Raw genomic sequence first — 24,288 nt, 5'->3', positions numbered from 1 at the left:
TTCCAAACCAAAGGGCCTTAGCCCCCTCCCTGGGCCCCCTCCTTGACTGCCTTGGCTCTGGGGACCAACCAAAGTCCCCCCCCACTTCCCCCACCATTGCGCCAGATGTGGCTGCGGGGGATGGGTGGGCGCAGGGCCCAGCTGGCAGTGGTCACTTGGTGGTCCTCTCCCTGCAGAGTCAGCGTTTCCTGTGCCAGCTCGCCTGGCCTCCTCAGCACTTCCTCCAGCCCTCTTTCCAAAGGCAGCAGATGGGGCAACGCAGTCCCCAGCTACCAGCTTCAGCTTGGAATCCCAGTTCAGTATAAACTCTATCAGTGGTCTTTTCTGAGCTGCCTAACCTGGGCCACCAGTGACAGGGAGGGCAGGAGAGCCAGCCAGGCTGGTGTGCGTGACAGAGATCAGTTGGCTCCTCCTGGGGTTTGCCCTCAACTGTTCAACCACAGAAAATTCTGATGCACAGTTCGCCCCCTGATCCTCTCTTTTACAAAGCAAGTAGGACACCTCAGGGTTCTACCCCTTCTCTGTTCCCAGCAAGCCTGCTACTGCTTTCACGTTTCCCCCATGGATTTTCCAGTACCTCGAGGGGTTTTTGGTTTTGTGGGTGTGTACATGTGTGTGGGGGGGAGCATGTATGTGCACCGCGCATACACATGTGTGCAAGTATTCAATGACTAGACATGTTGTCCTTTTTTTAGGGTTAGGGTCCCTTTCTAGCCTGGAATTGGCCAGCTAGGCCAGACTGGCAAGCCATTAAGCCCCATATCCTCTTCCCTATCATTAGGACTACAAGCAAGCACTGTCGTGCCCAACTCTTTTCACATGGGTTCTGGGGATTGAACTTAGGACCTCACGATTGCAAGACAGACAGTACGGACTCATCCCCTCAGCCCAAAGTCCTGGAGTTTCAACTCAGGGCTATAGGGCAATGGTGTTCTATGGGAGTACTGACCTCTTTTGGCCTTGCATCAGCCCTCCAAGGGTCCCTTGAGACTAGTTCCTACTGCCAGGAACTGGCAGTATGCCCCACTCACCCAGTCACATGTCTTAAAATCATGGATGGGAACTGTAGTAGGGTCCAGGCTGGACAGTTCTGTCCCCGACTAGCCTGGTGGGTCCGACCCCTGATTTAACCTGCGCTCTGCACCCTCCATACCTGGCCTAGGTGTCCTTTAGATCCCCATGCTGCCTGCATGGGATCAAACTAGGAGCACTGTGATACTGCCAGCTTTGGAGGCAAGGTGGAGAGGTAGAGGCAAACTGGTATCCTGGATTCCAGGAAAGGGAAGAAGGGGAGAGGACGGGCCCAGCTATGCCCAAAATAGTATGAGAGGATCCCTGGGCTGCGTGGCTAGCCAGCCTAGCCTAACAGAATGTTCCACGCCAGGGAGAGACCTTGTCCTTAAGACAGACAGACAACAACCTTCCCTGGGTAAGGAAAGATGAAGATGGACAACAACAAGAAAGGGATGGAGAAAATGAGGTGTAGGCCACCCTCCAGAGATAAATTCCTCCCTTCTCTCACGAGTCAAAAGGAAGAAACCAGTGGCCATATGTCTGGCACTGTTCTGGATATTTTTCATAATCCCTCATTTCTTCTTCCCCAAACTGCCACAACAAAGGTTTTATCTGCCCCCTCCCCAGGTCAGAGGCAAGACTGTGTGTGTGGATGCAAGAGAGCTTACAGCTTCCCTGGGGAGTGGCCAGCTGGGTCAAGCCCCTGGCTCAAGCCATCTTGTGGACCCCAGGGCTCTGGACAGAGCCGAGGTGGCTGGCAGGCCCACAGCCCTGGCCCAGGGATTCTGTGCAGAGGCCCAAGCTCTGTTCAGAGCAGTATATTCAAACACAGCCTAACAGGAAACTTGGCTCTTCTGACTCACTCGGATTCGACCTTATTAAGAAAAAAGAAAAAAGAACCAGAGCCAACTTCAGCTAGGGTTTCATGCCAAGTGCTGGCTCCCAGCAGCGCGCTGAGCACCATGGCCTGTGCCCTGATCTCCCCACCCCAAAACCCCGAGGCAGTGCCTGTTCCTGCTCCCCCAACCCCACCCTATCAGCAAAAGAGGGTCTTGTTAACCCCCTTCCCACCTCAAAACCATCCCATATCCTCCCTCAATTCTTGCTTCCTTCCCCTCCAAGCCCAAGGTACCCTAAGGCCTGTTTCCACTTCTCCCCTGCTGCCCATCTGGCTGGCTGGAAGGCCCTACAGGACCCCAGGGATTCTAAGCAGCTGAGGCCAACACTGCAGGGGGCAAGCAGGAGGGAGGAAAGGCTTAACCCTCCAGGTCCCAGGCTTCACTTGAGCCAAGACTTGCTTGTCTTTAATCAGTCCCTGTTGTAGGAATCTGGGATTTTATACTGGAGCTAGGGGGATGTTGGCAGGAGGGTGATTGCAAGCCCCCAGTTCTCTAGCTAGATGATAAATATCTACTGTCCCAAAACAAAAAATTAACCTTCAGTCCTGAAAAAGTGTGGTGGGTCAATGCAAGCTTACTGGTAAGGATGGAGGGCAGAGGGGTCCTTGTTCACAAAGAGTACCATTCTGGCTTGTTCTTCCTTAGATGGGCTCCGGGAATTTCGGAGACAGAGTCATCAGGCATCAGGGACAAACCCTTCCTACCTTGTTTATAAGTCTCAGGGGGGTAATTTTTGCCCTCCAGCTCCCAAGGCCACAGCTGGAGAAGACAGCCTCGGGGAAGCGTTTAGAGTGTGACTTCTTGGGTATCAAGCAAAAGTTAAAACTTACTTGGGTACCAAGTTGAAACTCCTGGGACTTTTGTTAGTATCCTGCCATCCCAGAGGGCACAGAGAATTGGCCAGAACAAATGCAGCTATGCAGAATAATCTTCCATTGATCAGAGTTGGGAAGGAACTTCAGATTCCTAAGTCCTCCCTCTCTGCTGTTTTATGCTAAAAGTTTCTCTGCCTCACAAAGACTCTTTCCCATATCCAGGGCAGCCAGCTGCTGGGTTCATCTTATCCATGTGCACACCTGGAATATTTCTGGCTAGCTACTCACAAAACACAGGACAGAAACCACTGGGATGCATGAAGTCAGTATCTACCTGAGCTCCCAAGTCCTGCTCAGCCCAGAGACACCCTATTCTCCATGCCTGTGGACTGAGACCCGGTAGAAGAGTTGAAGGTCCAGTGTCTTTGTCCACTCAGGACCAAGTGCCAAGTGTCCTCCGAATGCAGAATTACAGTGTGGCCCCAGCTAGAGTTAGGCATCTCCCCAGGGAGGCTCTCCGGAGAAGATGTCTGTTTGGAGAAGGGAGAAGGTACCCCAAGAGCCCTAGGAAGGGGTGAGGTCAACGAGGAAAGTGAAATTCAGGAAAACTGTATCCAGACATGAATGGACCCAGTAGGGCAGTGCCCACATCTTAATCCTACTGTGCTTGCCTGAAACCCCACTTACCAGGCTTCGCCAGGGGTTCCCTCTTATTCCCTGCTTCATTCCCTTCCTGAGAGGCAGGTCTATGGCTTGGCTGGAAGCTACTAGGACTAAGGGAGCACTGCTCTGTGGGACAGGCCACATAGCTAAAACCCGGCGGGCCATAGGGCCCCGCGGAGGAGGCCCCGGCAGGCAGACCAGGTTTCGGCAACCTCCAGACACTTCCAGCCTGTTGCTTATTCATTCAGAGTGGGAAAGCGCCAGCCTAGCGTGCAGCCAGCCAGTGTGGGGCTGGCCATGTAAGGGCCCCAGGAGGTCCTGCCCGTCCCGTGCCCTGCGGAAAGCCTCGTAGAGCCCTGGGCACCGCCCCTGCCCTGCCCTGACCCCTTGGCCTCGAAATGCTGTCATCGGAGGAGCCGTCCCGCTCGGGACAAGGCCAGGATGGACAAAGCTAGGGCTTGGGCAGGCGAGAAGCCTTCCTGTCCTCGAGGCCGTGGAAAAAGAAGCACGCATCGGGGTCCACTCCTGAGAGCCTCTCTGCCCACCCGGCCTCTGCAGAAGAGCCACGATGGCTCTGGCCGGAGCCGGCAGCCAGCTGGGGAGCCTGGTGTGGGGCGCCTGCCTGTGCGTCCTGGTGTCCGGGCAGCAGCCGCAGCCAGGACAGGGCTCAGACCCAGGACGCTGGCGGCAGCTGATCCAGTGGGAGAACAACGGGCAGGTGTACAGCCTGCTCAACTCGGGCTCTGAGTACGTGCCCGCGGGCCCGCAGCGAGGGGAGAGTAGCTCCAGGGTGCTGCTGGCCGGCGCGCCCCAAACGTCGCAGCGGCGCAGCTCGGGGGGACCGCGGCGTCGGCAGGCGCCGTCCCTGCCCCTGCCCGGGCGCGTGGGTTCGGACACTGTGCGCGGCCAAACGCGGCACCCATTCGGCTTCGGCCAGGTGCCTGACAACTGGAGAGAGGTGGCCGTCGGGGACAGTACGGGCATGGCTCGGGCCCGCACCTCCGTCTCCCAGCAACGGCACGGGGGCTCCGCCTCCTCCTCGGTCTCGGCCTCGGCCTCGGCCTTCGCCACCACCTACCGCCAGCCAGCCTCCTACCCGCAGCAGTTCCCCTACCCTCAGGGGCCCTTCGTGAGCCAGTACGAGAACTACGACCCCGCGTCGCGGACCTACGACCAGGGCTACGTGTACTACCGCGGCGCGGGCGGCGGCGTGGCTGCGGGGGCAGCTGCTGTAGCTTCGGCCGGGGTCATCTATCCTTTCCAGCCCCGGCCACGCTACGAGGAGTACGGCGGTGGCGGCGAGGAGCAGCCCGAGTACCCGGCTCAGGGCTTCTACCCGGCCCCGGAGAGGCCCTACGTGCCGCAGCCGCAGCCCCAACCCCAGCCCTCCGACGGCCTCGACCGTCGCTACTCGCACAGCCTGTACAATGAAGGCACGCCAGGCTTCGAGCAGGCCTACCCTGATCCCAGCACCGACGTGGCGCAGGCCTCCACCGGGGCCGGTGGCACCTACGCTGGCGATCCCCGCCTCGGCTGGTACCCGCCCTATGCAGCCAATGTGCCGCCCGAGGCCTACGCGCCTCCGCGTGCAGTGGAGCCGCAGCCCCCATTCCGCGTGCTGGAGCCGCCTTACCTGCCAGTGCGCAACTCTGATGCGCCCTCGTCGGGTGGGGAGCGGAACGGCGCCCAGCAGGGCCGTCTCAGCGTGGGTAGTGTGTACCGACCCAACCAGAACGGTCGCGGTGAGTACCTTCCACCGGGCGCCGTAGCTGGACGCTCTGGCCACTGGAGAGTGCAGCGACAGGGGTGCGGACCCCTTCCTCTTACCAAAAGCCTCCCGTGGCTGAGCAAGGACCCGTGTAGCCAACAGCCCACATGGGCCTCTCCTCCCAGCCTTCCCTGAATCCACCCATATCTATCAGAGACAAAGGCCTACCTGGCAGGTCTGCATTCTGAGTCTGGCCTAGGGGTAATCGTGGAAGGACTAGCCCATGTTTTAAGGATAAGTACTCTCCAGATCTGGCTGGGGTCATCTAGGGACAAGCGGGGAAAGCCCTTCTCTTCACTTCTCCCTCTTCTAGTCAAGGAATCTCCTCCACTCTTAGAAATTACTGTATGCCCATGCATACAGTGAGTGGGGCAAGGGTCATGGGAACCTTGGACCTTCAGGGTCAAGTGGCCTTAATGATGCTTCTGGAGGCACAGCGGTATCCTCGTGCCGGGACCCCTGTGAGCTAGCCAGCCCTTGGTGAGGTAAGTGGGAGGTGAGAGAGGAGCGCTTGAGCAGACATGATTTGCAGGGAGCCACAAAGCTGGAATGCCAGAGCCCACTGGCCAGGACGTGAAAGTCAACTGAGAGCTAAAAACCTGAGTGATGGAGATAAGTAATGTTCCAGTGTATTAAAAATCTGTTATGAACAGATATGTCCATATTTTAAGTAGGCTCAGTAATGTTTCCACAACCCAAGGCAAACTGAAAAACAAACAAACAAACAAACATATTGAGTCCTTGATTTGAAATGGGGATATCTGTTCATTGCAGATTTTCTGTATTATTTTTGCTTTTTGAAAATATCGTATTAAATATCACTATCTTGGATACTGTGCTTTATGATGCTCCCTAAAACATAGCCCAGGCCAGTGCTCCACTGCCTCACTTTCATCTTGGCTCTGAGGGAGAGTCCCAGGAAATGTCTGGAGAGAGGCCACCCTCTGGCTCTCCCCAGGGATGAAGACGCGACCTATTCTTGGGAAGGCCAGGTCATCTGCACACAAGGGTCAGGGTGGAGCAGCCTTCCTCTGCCAGATGGGCAGCTTCCACATGTGCTGTTACTGTGACAAGGGCCAACTGTTGTGTCTGGCCAGTGCTGGATGGCCGTCAGCCCATCCTCGGCTGTCCTAGAATCCCCTTGCTGATGTTCTGCATACAGGGCTGTCTGCTTTCTGGTCAAGGTTTTCACTGAGTTCTCACACACACAGTACTCTGTGGCCCTGCTCCGCCCACCATTCTCTTCTCTATACCGGGGTTCCTATAGCAGGGCTGTCAGGTGAAGATGTGCCAGCCCAGCCTTGGCTCCTCAGTGTCCAGCAGCATTGGCTAACGTTGTCTGCAGCCAGAATGGCCTGATGGAAGGGCAGCTGCTTGGGGACTCCTGGAGCTGAAGGCTGGAGGAAGGAGAGTCTGGAGGGCGGGGAGGCACCTCCTGCGTCACACCCACTGCGCAGCCTCCGGTCTAACTCTGAATCCCACTTTGAACCCCCTGGGGGTGAATCAGAATGGGGGGATGTCTGCAATGCAATGCCAAACACCTCCATTGAGCCCTGTCACCAGCCTACAGCCGGCTAGTATGGCTTTGTTCTGACTTGCCTTGGGAGCTCCTGGGAGAAGGATGGTGTTTTACCTGTCAAGCACTTGACTTTTGTGGCTAATTTTTCTTAGAATGCAAGACCTCAGCTCGCCGAAACGCAGCCAGGAGGGCCCTACCCCCTACCTCTGGGCTGAGGGGGAAAAAAAAAAAACAAAAAACAAAAAAACAAGACCTCAAATGCCACAAGGCTGGAAGAGACAGGCCAGGGAATGCACATCTGGGCCTTGAGCCAGTGGGTTTTTTAGGGCCCCTCTGTGGCCTGTGAATTTTCAAGGAAGTCCTTTGGTCCAGAGGAGGATAGAATAGGGCAAGGTCCACGTCTGGAGTGGCCTGTTTGATGTCAGCAGGCTATGGCTACTGCCCCTGAGCCCCATAGTACATTTTGGATCAAATATGCTTCTCCCCTGACGGCAGTATTCTTGGTACCCCAGTGGCCAGTTTGGCATGCATCAGATTTAGGCTGTGCCCTGAGAGAAGCATAGCAGAAAGGACACTTTGGTGCTGTGATTAGGTCAGTATTGGAAACAAGGGCCGTGGAGGTATAAAGGAGGGTCTCCCTCAGCTTAGGAGAATGCCCCCTCTGTTATATCCACAGTTCATCCCTGAGTGGGGTTCTGGATTCAACTTCAAAAATCAAAGGAGCTGGGCCAGGTGGTGGTAGCAACAAGCACCTTTAATCTCAGCACTTGGGGGACAGAGGCAGGCAGATCTTTATGAGTTCGAGGCCAACCTGGTCTACAGAAATAGGTCTAAGGCAGCCAGGGCCAAACAAGAGAAGCCCTGTCTCAAAACAAAACGAAACAAACAAACAAACAAATCGCTGGAGTTGGGAGTGAATCAGATTGGGGAGGGGAACAAGGACTTCTCAGAGAATGAAGTGGCCAAGCATCGAACAGGAGATGGCAACCAGCATTTTCTAAGTTTCCTCTCTCTTGATAATGGAAAAGGTAGGGGCTGGGGATGGAGTTGGGGTAGAGAAGCAGAGAAGGGGCACTAGACTCTCCTTCTATTAGTTCCTTCTTCTCCACCCTGCTAGGCTAGGACCATGGAAAAACCCCAGCCCAGTGAGGTCTGCGCTTTGTACTTGAGATCAGCCCCCCAGGCCTGGTGTGGGAGCCTGGGCGGATTCTCTGAGGCTGACCTCATCCCTGCTGGCCACATACCCAGGGGTCTGAGGCCCAGTGCTGGCAGCTTGTACTTGTGTGTGGGTGTGCATCTGTCCTTACAACTCCAAACACATGTGAGCACCGCCCACACCCCCCGTTCCTGAGCTCAGTTTTCCTCTTTCTTGTAATGATGGGTGCTGGGCTGCCCAGGGCTTCTGCAGTGTGGTTGCCTCTAACTGTGGAACGGGTCACAAAGGTAAAGGAGTGTTTACAGAGACCCAGAGAGGCTCACGTCCCTCATTCTTCTCTTACAGCACATCCACTCAGAGGAGTCTGAGTAGTGACTGGCTGCCTCCCAGGGCTGCTAGATCCAAGCCCCTGTGCCAACCCCCATGTCACCTATCCTTGAGGCCGCTGCCAGACCCCCCTCTCCCGGCATCCTTTCTCCAGCTCCTGCTCACCACAGCCTCATATTTTTTGGCATGATGGTCTCAATGCTGATATGTCCTCAGCCCCAGAAGACCTCAGTTTTTCTCCCAGGGCCTCCCTTTCTACTTTCACCTGGCTCATGGGCCCAGACAACCAAATCTGGATCAGGTCACAAAGATGGCTGTGATCCCTGGTGGCTGTGTCAGTCTTGCCTGCATGTGTCATCTATCCCTGTCTTGACAAGGCCAATTGGGCCTTGACTCTTCCGCCTGGCACCTCAGAATCTAAGGTTCTTCCTTTATTTTCCCTTCCTTTCCTCCTCCTTTCTTAGGCATTCACAGCCACCACTGTGCTGCTTCAGGAACCACGAGTACCCCTAACGCCTAAGAGCATTTCTAGAGCAGTACCATCTCTAACCAGCCTGAGGCCCTGCAGAGGCCCTCAGTCCCTGGGAGCAGCCCTGCTTTCCTGCCCTCACCCCTAGCAGCTATACACCTCACTTATCTGAGCCTGATTCTCTGTTTACCCTCCAGGTCCTGTGCTCTCCTCCACAACGCTTTGAGTAGAGGCAGAGAGGCAAAGGCCTCCACCCAGCAAGCTTTCTGAACCAGAGCCTTAAGGCAGGGATGAAGTAGCAGCTTGCCGAACTTTGTGCACCTTCTGGGCCTCGTGACCTACATATGGGATTTCTTGGTTACATTTGTTTCCATAAGTGACACAGGTCACAGGCACTAGGAAGATGAGAAGGGGAGTCTAGTAAGATGGCTCAGGGACACCATTCACCAGCTTTCTACCAAGATCTGCCTCTCTGCCAGCTGAGCCTCCCTCTGTATTCACAAGTGAGAGTGACTTCACACTTTATCTCCTTCAGTCCTCAGGTCTCAGGCAGGTGCTGTTAACTGTCCCATTTCATAGGATGAAGGGCGCACTCGCTGACTTTTGTGTAGTGAGAATTCTGGAACTTTGGCTTCTTTACGAAACAGAAATATTGTAAGAATTTGTTTTTGTTTTAATCCCAGGTGTTGGGAATATGGGGTCTGCTTCGAAGCAGCTGATTATGATTTGCTTCGTTTTCTAGCAGAGGCGTGGTTTTTCCAGATGCAGATGGTTTCTGCGATTGTGTGACATTTGGAATTCTGGGAATTTTCCAGAGGCTATATAAATACTAGAGCCCCAATAGGTGGGATCAGTGATTGTTGGTTGGTTGGATGTTTGGTTGTTGATGGACATTGTATGTTAAGTAGTCATGTACAAAGAAGGAACAGGAAGAAGAAATTTGACATCCTGACAGTGAAGATCAAACTTTCCCCAGGGAATTTGCCGCCCCCCTAACCAGCAGGAAGAAGTCCAATGATAATGTTGCCCCCTTTCTGACCCCTGACTTTATTCAGGGATCTCTTTCCTCTCTATCCTTTTTTTCTCTCTTATCTAGTGTTAGGGAGTTGAAAGGGTAGAAGAAAGAACCCACAAAGTAGCCAACTCCAGCTACACTTTTGATAGTGAAGCCAGGACTTGAGTCCATGTGAACTCACTGTGTGCTCACAGCTATGCATTAAATTTTTTCTGTACTTATTGCATATCATGAACACTTCATTTATTTTCTCATTCATTTGTTCAGGTATTCAATCACTCAATGGCTGTTTAGGTTGTGACAATACAGCCCTGTCGTCGTAGTACTTGCCAAGTCCCTCATACTCTTAGAGCGTCGCCATTAAAGACACTTGGTCCTTATAATTTCTGTATAAGATGGCGCCTCTGTAGGTGAGGAAACTGAGGCCCAGAGGGGTTCGATGACATGCCTAAAGTCAGAAGCACAGCTCAGAAGTCCCTCTTCTTTCTGTGACGTCTCAGTTGCTCCTTCAGTGAGCAATGGAGTCTCCAGGCTGAGAAAGTTGTAGAGGGTCACACAGGTGCGTGGCAGCAAGAGAGGTTGTTCCGAGGGAACAAGCACAGTTCTCAGCAGCTTCCTTCCAGGCAGACTTCCTGTCTCCTGGCTCACCATCCTCTCACAGGGCCTCCGCTCCCCTGCCCTCAACCTGACTGTCTCTGTGGAGCCCTCCCTCGTTTAAACAGACGTCTGCCGGTAGCTGCCACGGCTTATAAATGTTTTGCTCTACCAGCACTTTCTTCCCAGTTTCTCATTTACCGTCTGGAATAGCACTGTCACCCACTTTATACAAGAGAAGACTGACGCTGGGAAGCCGGGGCCACAGAGTTACAGGCGGCCAAGCTGGAAAGGTTCTAAGCCCGCCCTGCCCCACCCTCACTCTTCTACGCTGTTCAGTGATGTCTGACTCAGGGTTCAGTGACTCTTTTGCCTGAACCTCCGGGGGGCAGGGGGGACGTCATTGTTTTGTTGTTGTTGTTTTTTGTTTTGCTTTTGCCTTGAGGTTCCAGACACTGTTCCCTCCCCCAAGCTGTTGGGCTTGGTAGCAAATCTGGAAGTTGGGGGAGGGAGGGTTGTTGGTGCCTTTGCTGGCAGCAGGGAGAGTTCTGTCCTTTTTCCTTTCTCCTGATGCCCCTGGGGCTATCTTTGTAGTCTTCTAGTCTCACAAGGGGCACCTCTCCCTAGGAGCACCCCGCCGAAGTCCACCCCACTTCTTTTCCAAGCCAAGAACACATGGAAAACTCCCCAGGCGGTGGCTAGAACAAGCAGAAGAGGAAGGGAACAGGAGGCTGCCAGAAGTCCAGCCAGGCAGCCCCACCTGCTTCCAATTCCTGTGCCCGGTGCATTCCTGTGGAGCAGCGGGGGTGGGGTGGAGGCTGGGCCTTGTTCCCACCCATGGCCTGACCCAACTGCCTCCTCCCCACTGCAGCTGGACCTAGGGCCTTTTATGTGAGGTCAGGATTCTCTGGCTGGGCCTGGGTCCCTTGCCCCTCCCCCTTGTGATAGGCCCCTAGAAACCAGGCATCTAACTATTCTGCAGGAAGTGGGGGGAATGTCAGAATGCTGGAAGAAAGGAGAGCTCCTGAGGGCCAGTTCTGTCAGAGTGTCAAACCTTGGGAGACAGCCCACTGGTTAGGCCCACGGGCCAGCCGGAACCATGTTTCCCAGGGCCACAGTAAAAGGGTTTAGGGAGCTAAGACCAGCTTTGCTTAGCAATGAAGAGAGGCTGACATAGGCGGGCGGTCTCAGGTCTCTATAGATGCAGGTGTTCACACACTTAAACACTGAGCACCCGGGCAGGTAGGCTGACATGCCCTGGACTCTCTCCTGTCCTCTCTAACTCTCAGCCAGCCAGTAAGAACTCAGACGCCTGGCTTACGCTGTCCATCTCCCAGCTTCCTACCCAGGCTGGCAGCTCAGGGCAGGCAAAACATGACAGTGCCCATAAACCCGACTGCTCCTGGGAGCTCCTGTCCAGTCAAGGATTGCGGATAACACCTCTTGAGGAAGGATAGTCATCTGAAGGGTACGTGTTAGCACCTTGCTGTGTGCTAAGCACTTACAACTGGGTGTTAGTGAAAAGGAACATGAAATGTTTGCCTTTTTGAACCTTCTGGTGTCATCTACATACATAATTCATAGGTAAAGCAATGCTGTGGATAACAGAGAGGTAGCTAAGGAAATCAGGAGTAAGGGGAAGGGGACAGTTCACAAGAGGTGACCAGTGCAAGCCTCAAGAAAGTGACATCTGAACCATGACTTAAGGGGGCATGTGAGTGAGCCATTCAGCCATCTGCAGGAAGAGCATTACAGACATGGGGATTGCCCAGTGCAGAGACCTGAAGACAGGAGTTCCCAAGTGTGCTCCAGTGTGCTTAGGTCGAGTAAAGTGGAAATAGAGATGGGACAGGAGAGTGGGCAGAACGATTAGCAGAGTTCAGACTACAGAGAATTTTGGGGCCGCTGTGAAGTTTCTGTGTTTTGGGAGCCACTGCAGGAGCCTAATGGCCGCAGCTGGGAAGTTAGGTGGGGATACGAGTGCCGTAAGAGGAAGTCAGGCTTGACAGGTGGGCTCTGGGGGCTCATGATGGTGTGGCCGCATCAACCACGAGAATGTGCATGGGCAGAATCAGCCATGAGCATGCGGGAAGTGTTCATGCGCAGAAGGCGCAGTGAGCTCGGAGCTTAGAGGTGGAGAGGTCAGGCTGCTCTGCTATGGAGCTGCTTGCTGATGCTTGTACTTCAGAGAGCCAGAGTGGCAGGGTAAGGACAGACCACAGAAGGCCTTTGATGCCACCCTGAAATGTCCAGTCTTTATGAGAGCCACTAAAGGTCCTAGACCTGCCTCTGTAGCCATAATAGCCCCCTTTCCCAGTCTGGAATTGCCCCTTCACCACGGGGCAGAGTGGCTTCTTCAGCAAGCTTGCCTGGGAGCTAGCAAGAACAGGTGGAGTACCTCTGGGCCAGTGCTGACAACTTAATGTTCCAATTATTAGCTAATAATTTCCTGGGTTTGGGAGCTGCCAGCTCTGCCCCACTCCGGCTCATCTCTATTCAAGTCCAAGCTGGGCAGAGCTTTCTGCTTTCCTCACCTAGGGGCTCTTCTGGAGTCTGGCTGTGTTCATTTGCCAAAACATCCCGCTCAGCACATATTTCACAACCGAGTGATGGGTTTCTGCTGGACTGTGTTTATCCTCCAGTCCTGGGCTCAAGAGATTAGGGCTTTGTTGAATTCCACTGCCATCCTTCGAGTGCCCCAGCAGCAGGGGCTTAGGGGACACAGATGCCAGGGGAGGGCTACAGAACCCACAGAACCTGCAGAGTGAGAGGAAAACAGGTGAGGTGTAGACACGTGCAAATGCTCGTGCTGGGCAGGAGGGAACAGATCTCTAATGAGGCAGGAAGGATTTGGGTCAGCCTGTGGGATAATTTCCTGACTGTTGAAGCATAGGCTGCTGAGGTCATGAGAGGGCTCAGGCTCTTGCCCAAGGCTAGAAAATGGATTGAGTAGCTCTGGAAAAAAAAAAAAAAAAGTATTTTTATCTCCAAGTGTTTATGGATCCACCCAACCTGTGCTCAGGAGCCAGTTAGCCTTTCCTGCATCTTTAGACAGGGAAACTGCGCCTCAGATAGGGGAATGAGCCCAAAGAGTGGGGAGAGCAACAGTAATGAGCTGACTTCTGGAGTCTTGCCCACCAGAAGAACCCACTTGGACTGTGCTCAGGAAGATGCTCATGATCATTGTCCTCATGTCCACAGAGGCCATCATGGGAAGGGCCCAGCAGTATTAGACCTAGCTTAGGGCAGGAGAGGACAGGGTGGGCTTGTGCTGAGGCCATTGGTTGCAAGAGTCAGTGTGGCTGGTCTTTGCATGGAGTCCTGACTGCCACAGAGAACTGCCTGAGGACAGAGCTGAGATGCAATGTTTGGCCTTTTCCTGGGCTGCATCTTCACTACAGTGGCCCAGGAGCCCGGTGTGGCAGGAGACTCTTTGCCTGCCTACAAAATGGCTTGGGACCTGGTTCACTCACACTCAGGCCCTCTCTAGCTGAGCCCTAGCTTTAGTCATCCCAAGGGTCTTTGATGTCCTCTGATTCAGTGTTCCCAGTATACTGGCCCAGGCTATGGACAGCACAACCTTCCTAGGGAAGAATGAACTCAGGGGCTTGGCACAGGGCTCCAAGCCGTGGAGATGCGGGGATCAGTGCAGATAGAGTCCTGGAGAGGACCACATCCAAGTCTACGACAGGAGGGCAGAGCCCAGGCAGCACAGTGATAGGACCCAGGCCCTTCAGAGGGGACAGTGGAGTAAAGTCCACACAGCCTTTGGGCTCTAACCCACTTTCAACCTGTGACAGTGATGAGGGAGGAAGCTGAGCAGGGCTGCTTGTCCCCTGTGGGTTCAAAGGGGATCTGGTTATGTGTGCTCAGCAAGCCTAAGCGCATGTCAAGTCAGGTGTGTGGAACAGTGCTCAGAGGCCACTCACTCCCAGGAGACTGTCAGATGGGATGCTGGGGAGGCGACTCTGCAGACTCCTCTTTAGCAGTGCCAAGCCATGCAAAATGTCCTGAAGGTTTGCAGTGACTGAAAAATAAATGAAGACACAGTCAGGTCCTGTAGGACTATCATTTATGGTTTTATATATATGAATGTTTTATCTACATGTATGTACGTGCACCATATTCATGCCTGATCCCCAAAGACATCAGAAGAGGGCATCAAATTCCTTGGCTCTGGAGTTACAAATGGTTTTGAGCTGCCTTGTGGGTGCTGGGAACTGAAGCTGGGTCCTCTGTAAGAGCAACTAGTGGCCCATCTTTCCAGTCCCCTCATTTATGGTTCAGGGTTCTCCTCCTCCTCCTCTTCCTTCTTCTTCTTTTGAGATTGGGTGGGACTGGGTTTCTCTGTGTGGCTGCTGTCCCAGAACTTGATTTGTAGACTAGGCTGGCCTAGAACTCAGAGATCAGCCTGTCTCTGCCTCCCAAGTGGTGGGATTAAAGCCTGCACGCCTGCCTCTCATTTGTTTTTAAATCACAGACCCATCTGACATGAACTGCTGAGTCTGTATAGATGTGCAGTCACCTAACAGGACTGGAGGTGAGGGCTGAAGGGAAAAATGAGAGAAGTACGCAGACGGTAGACCAGTTTTAGCTGAACTAATCAAACATGAAGTTTATCCTATTCTTCATAGTTACAAAAACATCACGAAAAGCTCTTACCAGAACCCATGATTTTAGTCTCCAGGTCCAGGCCTGAGGGTCGAGTGACAGGCTCCATGTTTGTTGGAAGATATTTCCCAACCCCCACCCCACCTCAGAATTACACCTTATAACTGATGGTGCCCCTAAATTTGGCCCATTTTGGAACAAGGGTGACCACACTGATGATACCCGGACTTCATTCCACATTGACCACCCTGCCTGTGCTCCACCAGCCGACAGCAGCCAGACAGACTCCCCTAGACCTACGCCTGCCAACCTCCACGCAATGCTTCCTTCATCTCCCTTCATCATGCAATCTTTCCCCATACAAAGGGAATGAGAGCCTAGCTGCTGACTGAATGTCCCCTGGGATCAAGCCCAGAGAAGGAGGCCTTGTTCCTTCCTGGAAAAACATACCAGCTAAGGGAGGAGGAACCTGAGTGCCCTGGATCCTCAGCAGGGGGTCCTGAGGCTGAGGTGGAAGACCAGGCTGAACTTCCAGGACAGCCAGGGCAGGATAGGCTGGGGCACAGTTGGGTGGGAGGAGTTAGCTGAGTCACCAAGATGCTGATAGAGGTCAGAATCAAAGACAATGCTAATCATGACAGCAGTGATTCATGTACCTACTAAAACAACAAAAACAAAAACAAAACAACAACAAGAAAACAACCTACAGCGATTCAGAGCCCTATCAGCATGTGCCACAGCTGGGGACATTTCCCTAGCTCTGGCTCTGTTGTGGTGGTGAATAACATCGTACATTTGTCAGAACCTTGCCAAACTGCACAGAAAATCTGTGTCTCTCTGTGTAGAGCATACTTCAAACAGAAGTTCGATTTTATTTATTTATTTGATTTGTATGAGTGTTTTGTGTACCATTTACATGCCTAGTTCCTATGGAGGCCAGAGATAGTTTCAGATCCCCTGAAACTAGAGTTAAAATTGGGCCACTTCACTTCCTAGGGTGCTAGGAATTGAACCCTGATCTTCTACAAGAACAATTGCTCTAAACTGCTGAGCCATGGTTTCAGCTCAGAAATTTATTTTTATGAAAAGAAAAATGACAGGAGGGAGCTGAAACTTGAGATCCCCCAAGACTTCCTCGACTCACTGTGTGAATATAAAAATGTTCGTTGCCCTCTCTAGATGTGCTTCCTTACACTTCCAAAGGTATAGTGTGCCCCGTGGTCTTAAAGAGGTACGTACATACACACTTATAGATGTGGACAGCCATGTATTAGGTCACCAGCTGTTAAAGAAGCAGAGGATACGGCTCGCTAGTGATGACACAGAGGTAGGACCTGCCCTCAGAGAGCCCCGGCCTGAGCAGAAGGACCCCACAGAGGAATATGAGGAAGTCCAACTGCAGAGAAATCCTCGAGGGCAGTGAGGGGGGAGTGGAATGTGTGCGTCCAGGATGTCAGTGCTTATCAGGAAAGGCTTCCCAAATCAAGAGCTGAGGACCAGTGCTCAGACTGGCCAGCAGCCTGTCCCTCGTCTCTCCATGTACTCTCAGATACCTCCTCCCCCAGCTCCTGGACTTACACCAAAGCCACTCCTCCATCAGAGAGGATCGATGATGTCAAACAATTCCTTTTGAAGGGTCTTTTCTCTTAGCACATTGCTTTAGTTTACTATGTAGAGAAAGAAACTAAGGACAACATACTAAGATTCAGAGTTGTTGATAGATCAGAGCTCAGTGGTCAGGTCTCAATATGACCAGGATTAGGGCTCAGTATGTGAATAGGATCAGAGTTCTACATGTGACCACAATCAAGGCTTAATATGCTATCAGAGTTAAAGCTCAGTAAGTGAACTTGGTCAGAGGTCAGTGTAACCAGGATCAGGACTCAGTGTGTGATCAGAATCCAGATTCTATGTGTGACCAGGATCAGGGCTCAGTGCGTGATCATGGTCAAGTCAAAGTGTGACCAGGATCCATGCTCACTATATAACCTCAGCCAGGGCTTCTTGTGTGGTCACTGGGTTCAGTCTGTGGCCAGGGTCAAGCTCAACCACGAAGCAGGAGCAGTGTAACTAGCCCTAAGGGCCCCTAGCCTAGGACTCTGGCTCTTCTAACTGTCCAGGATTGCACAGCCAGATCATGAAACAGCCCAGAGAGGAAGGGTCGGGCCAGGAAAGCTCTGTGGAGCCATCTGTGTAGTATTTATTGAAACAGGGCCTGGGGTGGGAGCGGCAGACTGTCTGGTGCTGAACACTGGGCCCATGAGGCTGAAGCCCAGCTGCCACACCCACCTATTGCTAAGCTGCTAGAGGGTGGGGAAAGGGGACCCCTCCTCCCTTCCTTACCCCTCTTCCAGAAACTTCTGGGAACCAGTGGGTGAGAACCATCTCCCAGCTGGTTTGAGGTCCTGAGGGTCCCTTGGGAAATTACTGCAAACATTCCAGGGGGCTCATGTCATAGAGCCTAGGCCAGCCAAGAAGTCCCCCATTTGCCAGGAGCCACCTCATCCTCACCCACCCTGTACTCTAAGCTTCTTCTCCATTCCAAGTAGGTGAGATCATCCTTACTGCCTGGACCAAGCTGTCCCTGAGGCCCAGGCCCCAGGGAGAGCAGGTCCACAGGGGCCCAAAAAATATATCTAAGTGTGAGTGTGTCTCTGTGTGTATATGTATGTGTGTATGTGTGAGTCTGTGTGTATGTGTGTGTGTCAAGAGTGTAATTATGTAAGTGTGTGTGTGTGTGAGAGAGAGAGAGAGAGAGAGAGAGAGAGAGACAGACAGACAGAGACAGAGAAGTGAATGCAGGCACATACCTCTGTCAAAGGCTGTGAAGCCAGACTTCTCTTTGTCAGGACCCGTAAGTTGATGGGAGGATTGGAAGACAGGGGTCTAGAAGCCCCTTTCCATGACTCAAGGACCCCACCAATCCTGCCTTTGTCCCTCCCCCTCCCCAAGAGAGGAGGCCTAAGACACTAGGAGGGACTTACAGTCTCTTTATCATTTATCGGACAAGATCTCCAAGGCCTGAGAGAAGGGAGATTTTAAAAGCCCCAGGCACTGCCCTATAGGGTAGCTGTGGGGCGAGGATCAGCCTCCACCCTCAGCCCACCCTCCACCTGTACCCTCACTCCCAACCTCAAATTCATCCTGTCCTTAGTCCATCATGAGATGGCTTCGATACCTGCCTGTGCTTTCTGCTTATTCCTGATAACTTACTTGGACTCTTACTAGTGGAAGCAAAAAGGGGAGGCCTCTGACCCTAGAGAACAAGTGGTCCAAAGGGTGGAGCAGGCCTTAGACTTTCCCTGGACCCTGCAGGGGTGGGAGCCAGGCCTTCCCTCCCTTATGATGGACGCCAGAGGTTGCCCACAGGGGACAACTGTGTCAGTCTAGAGTCTGATGACCAGAAGTGGCAGGAGGTGCCAAGAAGATATCCGGAGCAGCTCAGCTGGCACCAGCAGCCTAAGACTTCTGCTGGCTCAGGGAAAGTGTTTTCTTCCCGCCCACCCCCTCCTACCAGTTAACACCCACCTACTCTGTCACTGAACCTTCAGGGGCCCACCCTAGGCCATAAGCCCAGGCTGTCCTGGTGGTCCTTGAAGGAGGCTGGCTTTAGAGGTGTGAGGGGTGTCTTGGCTGGTGTGCAAAGGCCTGGGGAGGGAGGACAGAGGGAGTGGCTCTTCAGGAAATCCCTTGGTCTCCTTGGTCCTGTCTCTAAGCCTTTACTCATGGCATGCCATTCCACCTTCCAGACACCTTTCCCTTCTGGGTCTTTTTCTCACTCCAAATCTTCTAGGATGTGTCAGTGGCTCCCATACTATCAAACTGTAGAGGCAGTTAACTGCTGCTGACCTCCTCAAACCCAGGAGCCACTGACCAGGGAGAATGGCCCACAGGCCAGCAGTAACCAGACTAACCTTCCTAGTGCTGTGCTCTTCCTCTCCCACTCTCTCCAGGCCTCCCTGACTTGGTCCCGGACCCCAACTATGTGCAGGCCTCCACATATGTGCAGCGAGCCCACCTGTACTCCTTGCGCTGTGCGGCAGAGGAGAAGTGCCTGGCCAGGTAAGGAGCTGGGGACGAAGCACAAAGCAGAGGGCCTTGGGATAGTCCGAGGGAGTCACCCAGAGCCTGGCAAAATAGCCAAGCCTCTCAGAGCCATGCCCTCCACCTTACCTGGCTTAAGTGGGGGAAGCAAAGAGAAGGGGTGGGTTCCCGTCAGCCTACAGTCGTTACCTACAAGGACCTTTACTACACTGTGACATTAATCTTAAGACCAGCCCTGGCAGAATGGGCTGCCCCATTAGGAAACTAAGTCTGTATTTCCAGTGGTCAGTGTGGGTATCAGGGAAGTCCTGGAGGGCAGAGAGCTGCAGGGTGAGGAGGATAGGTGTGGCTTGAGGTAGGCCCAGGCAGCCTGTCTGATCGAGGCAGGGAATGGCTAGGTGTGGGTAACAATGCGGCCTCAGTTCCAGGCTGCTGTGTTCTGCAGAGATGAGGAGACCATTGTCCTGCTCCTGCAGAGCTCATTTCTGGCTTAGCAATAGTTAATATTCTGCTCAGCTTCTGTCCTTTGGGGCGCTCTCCCTGTGCTAAAAGACCTGGCTAAAGGGGACATCAATTTGCTGCTCTCTGGATATCGATGCACAAAGCACATTTCCCTCTTAATTATCACTCTAAAAACTTTTTTTAAACATATGAACTCTCTTAGCTTTTACTCTCTAGGAAACCATTTGGAATGCCAACATTTACTCATTTCTAGACCTTTAGCCCTGTCCTCCTCAGAGTAGCTGACCATAAGCTCTTATGTTAAGATAAAGAACTTTCATCAGCATATAACTGAATTGATTATTTCTTTCATAAGGTCATCTGTTTTTAAAATGCTGCTAATCAGAGTGATGGGTAGAGCAGTTGATTCACACTCTGGTGAAAGTTCCTTATATTATCACAGATGGGCAAAGTGTCGAAACTGACTTTTCAGGCCTTATCCTTTGTCCCTTGTCCTTGGGAGGAGAACATACCATTTCTGCTGACATTCCTCAGTGATAAGGGTTCAGTCTCCTAGTGGCCTGCACAGGTCTAGATCATTTTAATCAAAGCCAAATTCTCACCACATCCTTTTGGAGCGTCTCAAGTGCCCAGCCCTGAGCTCCCAGTTGGGGGGGGGGGGGGGACTTGTTCATCAGGCTGGAGGGAGACCTCATTCTAGGCTGTGGTGACAGAGCTAAGCAGGCAGGAGTGGAGTGAGAGCCAGGATGCACAGCTCTGAGGCTGAGTGAGGTCAAAGAAGGAGGGGCTTGCAGGGATGTGGCCTCCAAGAAGGCTGGGGACAGGATTACAGACTCAGAAAAGCCTGTGGAGCTGGGGCCCTGCACTGGGAGGATTCTCCACAAGCAGTCCAAGTGTGGGCTGGAGCCCTGAGCCAGGTCTCACATTGCAGGCTGAACTCAGAGAAGGCAGAGGATTTGCTTCAAGTCTTGCCACAAGCCTGTGGCCAAGTTAGGCCTAGAAGCTAGATCCTGCTGGTTTCCCACGATGTTCTGAGACGAACAGCAGGGCAGGATTTCACCAAACAGGCAAGGAGGATGTTTTGTTTCAACCCAGACACAGACAGATTCCAAACCTCCCCCAGACAGGGCCAAGGGCCTTATGTCCTGGCAGACGGGAGTCTGAGTCCCCTGCTGTCCAGACATATTCTCAGAGAGAGCTAATCCCCACCTCTCGCCTCTGGCCTTACAACCCCAAATGAGGCCAGCCAGGACAGCTGTCATCAGTCAGCTGCAAAGAGAGCCGGCAGCGGGGCTTCCTGGTGTGTGTGTGTGTGTGTGTGTGTGTGTGTGTGTGTGTGTGTGTGTCCTTCTCTCAGAAAAGATATCCCTCTTTTCTCATTCTTCCCTGCTTCTTCTGGGAATTTAAAGCCATACATGGACGGAAAGGAGGCTTCCGGAAGGCAAAGTGCACATTGCTGGTCCTGAAGCCAGCATCAAGGGAGAGGTGGTCTGATCACACCTGCACCAGCCCAGGGTGCACATGACGTCAGGGTGAGCCATAGGAAGAACTGCAGGAGCTCACAGGCAAACCAGGGTGCTTCTAAGTACAGCAACCATGAACCATGGAGAAAAGGACTTGAATTGGGTCTAGGAAGCTTAACTAATGAGCTCTAGAGCTATGGGCTTGCAAACAGCATGGAAGGAAGGGGAAAGATAGAAGTCTCATGGTCTTTGGGGCCCGAACTCATTCTGTAGAGGAGCAGAAGGGTCCATGGGACTAGGAATATGAAGACTTAGCCCAAGATGCTCAGGCCTGGGTTTTGGTCACATATGCAAGACATGCACACTTTTTTCACCAGTTAAACTCTGTCTAGAAGAAGGAAGAGTTGAGAAGCTCCTGGGTGTGGCTGTTAGGGCTAATTCTTACTTATTTGTGTGTGTGTGTGTGTGTGTGTGTGTGTGTGTGTGTGTGTGTGTAGGTGATGTGTGTTCATGTGCAAGTGAAGGCCACAGGATAACCATCAGGTCATCTTCCAGGATGTGGCCCACCTTCTTTGAGACAGGGTCTCTCATTGCCATGGAGGCCATCTGTTAGTCTAGGCTGGCTGGCCAGCAAGCTCCAAGGATTGCCCTGTCTCTGCCTCCCTAGGGCTGGCATTAGAAGCACACAACTCCACAACCAGGTTTGGACTGGGTTCTGAGATTTGGACAGACTTCAAGGCAAGCTGCCAGCTCTGCTGTCCTCATAGGCCCAGAACTGCTTGTTGTTAAATTATCCTCTCAAGATTTTGACATGACCCTAACCTCTCCCAGGGTAGTGGTGGGGGCACTGTCCCAGGCTGAGTTGCCTGGAAGCTTGTGATCGGAGTCTATTAACAGCTGCCAATCACACACAGAAGGCCAGAGAGGAGAGGAGGCCCAGTCCGGTGGTGTCAGGAGAAAAGAGGCCCGGCCTCACTGTCATGCAAGGGTCAAATGTCAGGAACTTTGAAGAGCACTGACTGCTGGTGTTGCGGTACCATTCCAGTCCCCTCACCTGTTTCCACAGCACAGCTTATGCCCCTGAGGCTACTGACTATGACCTCCGAGTGCTGCTGCGCTTCCCCCAGCGTGTGAAGAACCAGGGCACAGCGGACTTCCTCCCCAACCGTCCACGACACACCTGGGAGTGGCACAGCTGCCACCAGTAAGACTCTGACTGGCCTTTGCTTGTTCCTCTCCTGGGTCAGGGTCCTCAGTGCCTGAGTCCCTCCCCATTCACACTCTGGGAGATGTGGGTACTTGTTCCTGCCCTAGGGAAGTGTTGCTGGTCAAGGGCCCTCAGCAAAACTGGGTTGAAAGATGGGCCGTAATCAGTGTTGGAAAGGGATGGACATGTCTAAAATACAGGATTTTGCCCATGAGAGAACAGGAAAGAGTCCAGAAAAGAAATGAGGAGCCTGAGGAGGTGGTGTTCTGAGGTAACCTAGCACCAAGATGCTACCCTGTGGGACTCAGAATAGAAGGGTTCAGTGGCTAGGAAGCTATCATAGCAGATCACCTGGGTCACCTCAGGAGGGGGACATGAAGAGAAGCCCCAGGGGGACTAGGCCTTCTTCTCTCTCCTCCCCCAGACATTACCACAGCATGGATGAGTTCAGCCACTATGACCTGCTTGATGCAGCCACAGGCAAGAAAGTGGCCGAGGGACACAAGGCCAGCTTCTGCCTGGAGGACAGCACCTGTGACTTTGGCAACCTCAAGCGCTATGCGTGCACCTCTCACACACAGGTTGTACTGCGTGGCAGGGTGGATACGGGGAAATATGGATGGGGAATGGGCCAGCCAAGTGAAGAATGGGCAACTGCCCAGGAGGTGCCCACTTAGTTCTGGTTGAGGATCTTCTTGCTAGTCCTGAGACCATCAAAGGGCCCTGCACAAGTCCCTTCCTCCCTCATTTCAAGGGGTGTCTGTCTTGGAGATAAAAGAACATTGACACACTGGGCAGTGGGGGCCCATGCCTTTCATCCCGGCACTCAGGAGGCAGAGGCAGGCAGATCTCTGAGTTCAAAGCCAGCCTGGTCTACAGAGTGAGTTCTAGGACAGCCATAGCCACACAGAGAGGCCCTGTCTCAAAAAACAAACAAACAAACAAAGCCATACGGTCTAGACAACACCAAGCCTTTTTGCCTGAAGAGGGACAAAGGTCTATCCCAATCCATCTTTCCATCCACAAAACATCTATATGCCCATCTGTCTTTTCATCCCTTCCTCAGGCCATCTCTGTCAAGCATCTTGCAGCATCTGCCCCATCCACTTCAGGCTCCTTCAGCCTATGGCATCTCCACCTTCTTCTTGGCTCATTCATCCAGTGGCTCAGCAAGAGCTTGAGTCCATGTGGGCCCAGGTCAGGGAGGAAGCACAGAAACAGAACACCCCAGACTGCCTCGAGTGCACGTGGAGTGGCTTTGAGATGCAACTTCTGAGCTGCAACTTTTCATTCCTTTCCCCAGGGCCTGAGTCCAGGCTGCTACGACACATACAATGCGGACATTGACTGCCAGTGGATCGATATCACTGATGTGCAGCCTGGGAACTACATTCTCAAGGTGAGCCTCCCGGCCTGGACATTCTCGCCAACTTCATGCCCACACTCATTGTCTCCTGCCTCTGAAAGATGCTCCCTTCTCTGACTGGCCCCCTACACCCACAGTTGCTCAGCTGGGCTGACACCTGCAATGTTATCTCTCTGGTGGTTTCTTTCTCAAGCAGACATCATTTCTCTGTTCCTAAAGACCCCAAAGAATCTTCAGCCCTGCTGCAGTGACAGGGGAAGTGATGATGACACCATCCTGTCTAAGTGACAAAGACCCGCAGAGATAGTTAGCCAGTCCTCCCATGTGTGGGATGTCAGGCTCTCAGCTCCTTTCAGGACATGTGCTGAGTTTCTTCCGGCAAGAACCCCTCTTGCCACATGGAATGGCATGAGCTTACCCTATCACATGTTCCCTTTGGTACTGGGAAAAATAGAAAATCCTGCTGCTGACATACAGCTTAGCTTGGCATACCCAAAAACACAGTGTCGGGCCATGTCCCTGTGGCCTGATCCCGGGTTATTTAAAGCTTCTCCATAAAAGCACCTGCAGGAAGAGTTCCAGGACAGCCAGGGATGCTGGGAGAAATCCTGTCTTAGAAGAGAGAGGAGAGATGGCCCTCAAAACACAAAACAGAAGCAACTCATTGCTGCACAGCCTGACCTCTGCTCCACAGGTTGTATGTGTGTGAGTCATGCCTGATGAGCTACTCATCAAAGACTAATGAAGGCCCATCTGAGTTCCAGGCAGTGGGCAAATTAACTCATAAACAGTTCATAGTTTAAGCTTGAAGAATACACTAGGAGTTCAAGTAACATTTATGTCTGTCTGTCTATCTATCTATCTATCTATCTATCTATCTATCTATCTATCTATCT

General features: G+C 52.8%; 1 protein-coding gene across 1 annotated transcript in view; it reads left to right on the top strand.

The window, feature by feature from the left end:
* The first annotated feature begins 3,651 nt into the window (after positions 1-3,651).
* The window catches only part of Loxl1 (lysyl oxidase like 1), a 23,527-nt gene continuing 2,890 nt past the window's right edge, over positions 3,652-24,288 (top strand). Inside the window, exons 1-5 of the mRNA XM_055622028.1 lie at positions 3,652-5,133; positions 18,804-18,912; positions 21,886-22,023; positions 22,451-22,607; positions 23,330-23,425. Of these exons, the coding sequence (XP_055478003.1) occupies positions 3,960-5,133; positions 18,804-18,912; positions 21,886-22,023; positions 22,451-22,607; positions 23,330-23,425 (1,674 nt within the window). The 5' untranslated portion in view covers positions 3,652-3,959. The remainder of the gene's footprint in view (positions 5,134-18,803; positions 18,913-21,885; positions 22,024-22,450; positions 22,608-23,329; positions 23,426-24,288) is intronic.

Source organism: Psammomys obesus, unplaced genomic scaffold, assembly GCF_907164565.1.
Source record: "Psammomys obesus unplaced genomic scaffold, mPsaObe1.curated_primary_1811, whole genome shotgun sequence".
In the NCBI taxonomy this organism is placed as follows: Eukaryota; Metazoa; Chordata; class Mammalia; order Rodentia; family Muridae; genus Psammomys; species Psammomys obesus.
Note: the sequence above shows the minus strand (reverse complement) of the source record. Positions and strands in the feature narration are given on the sequence as shown.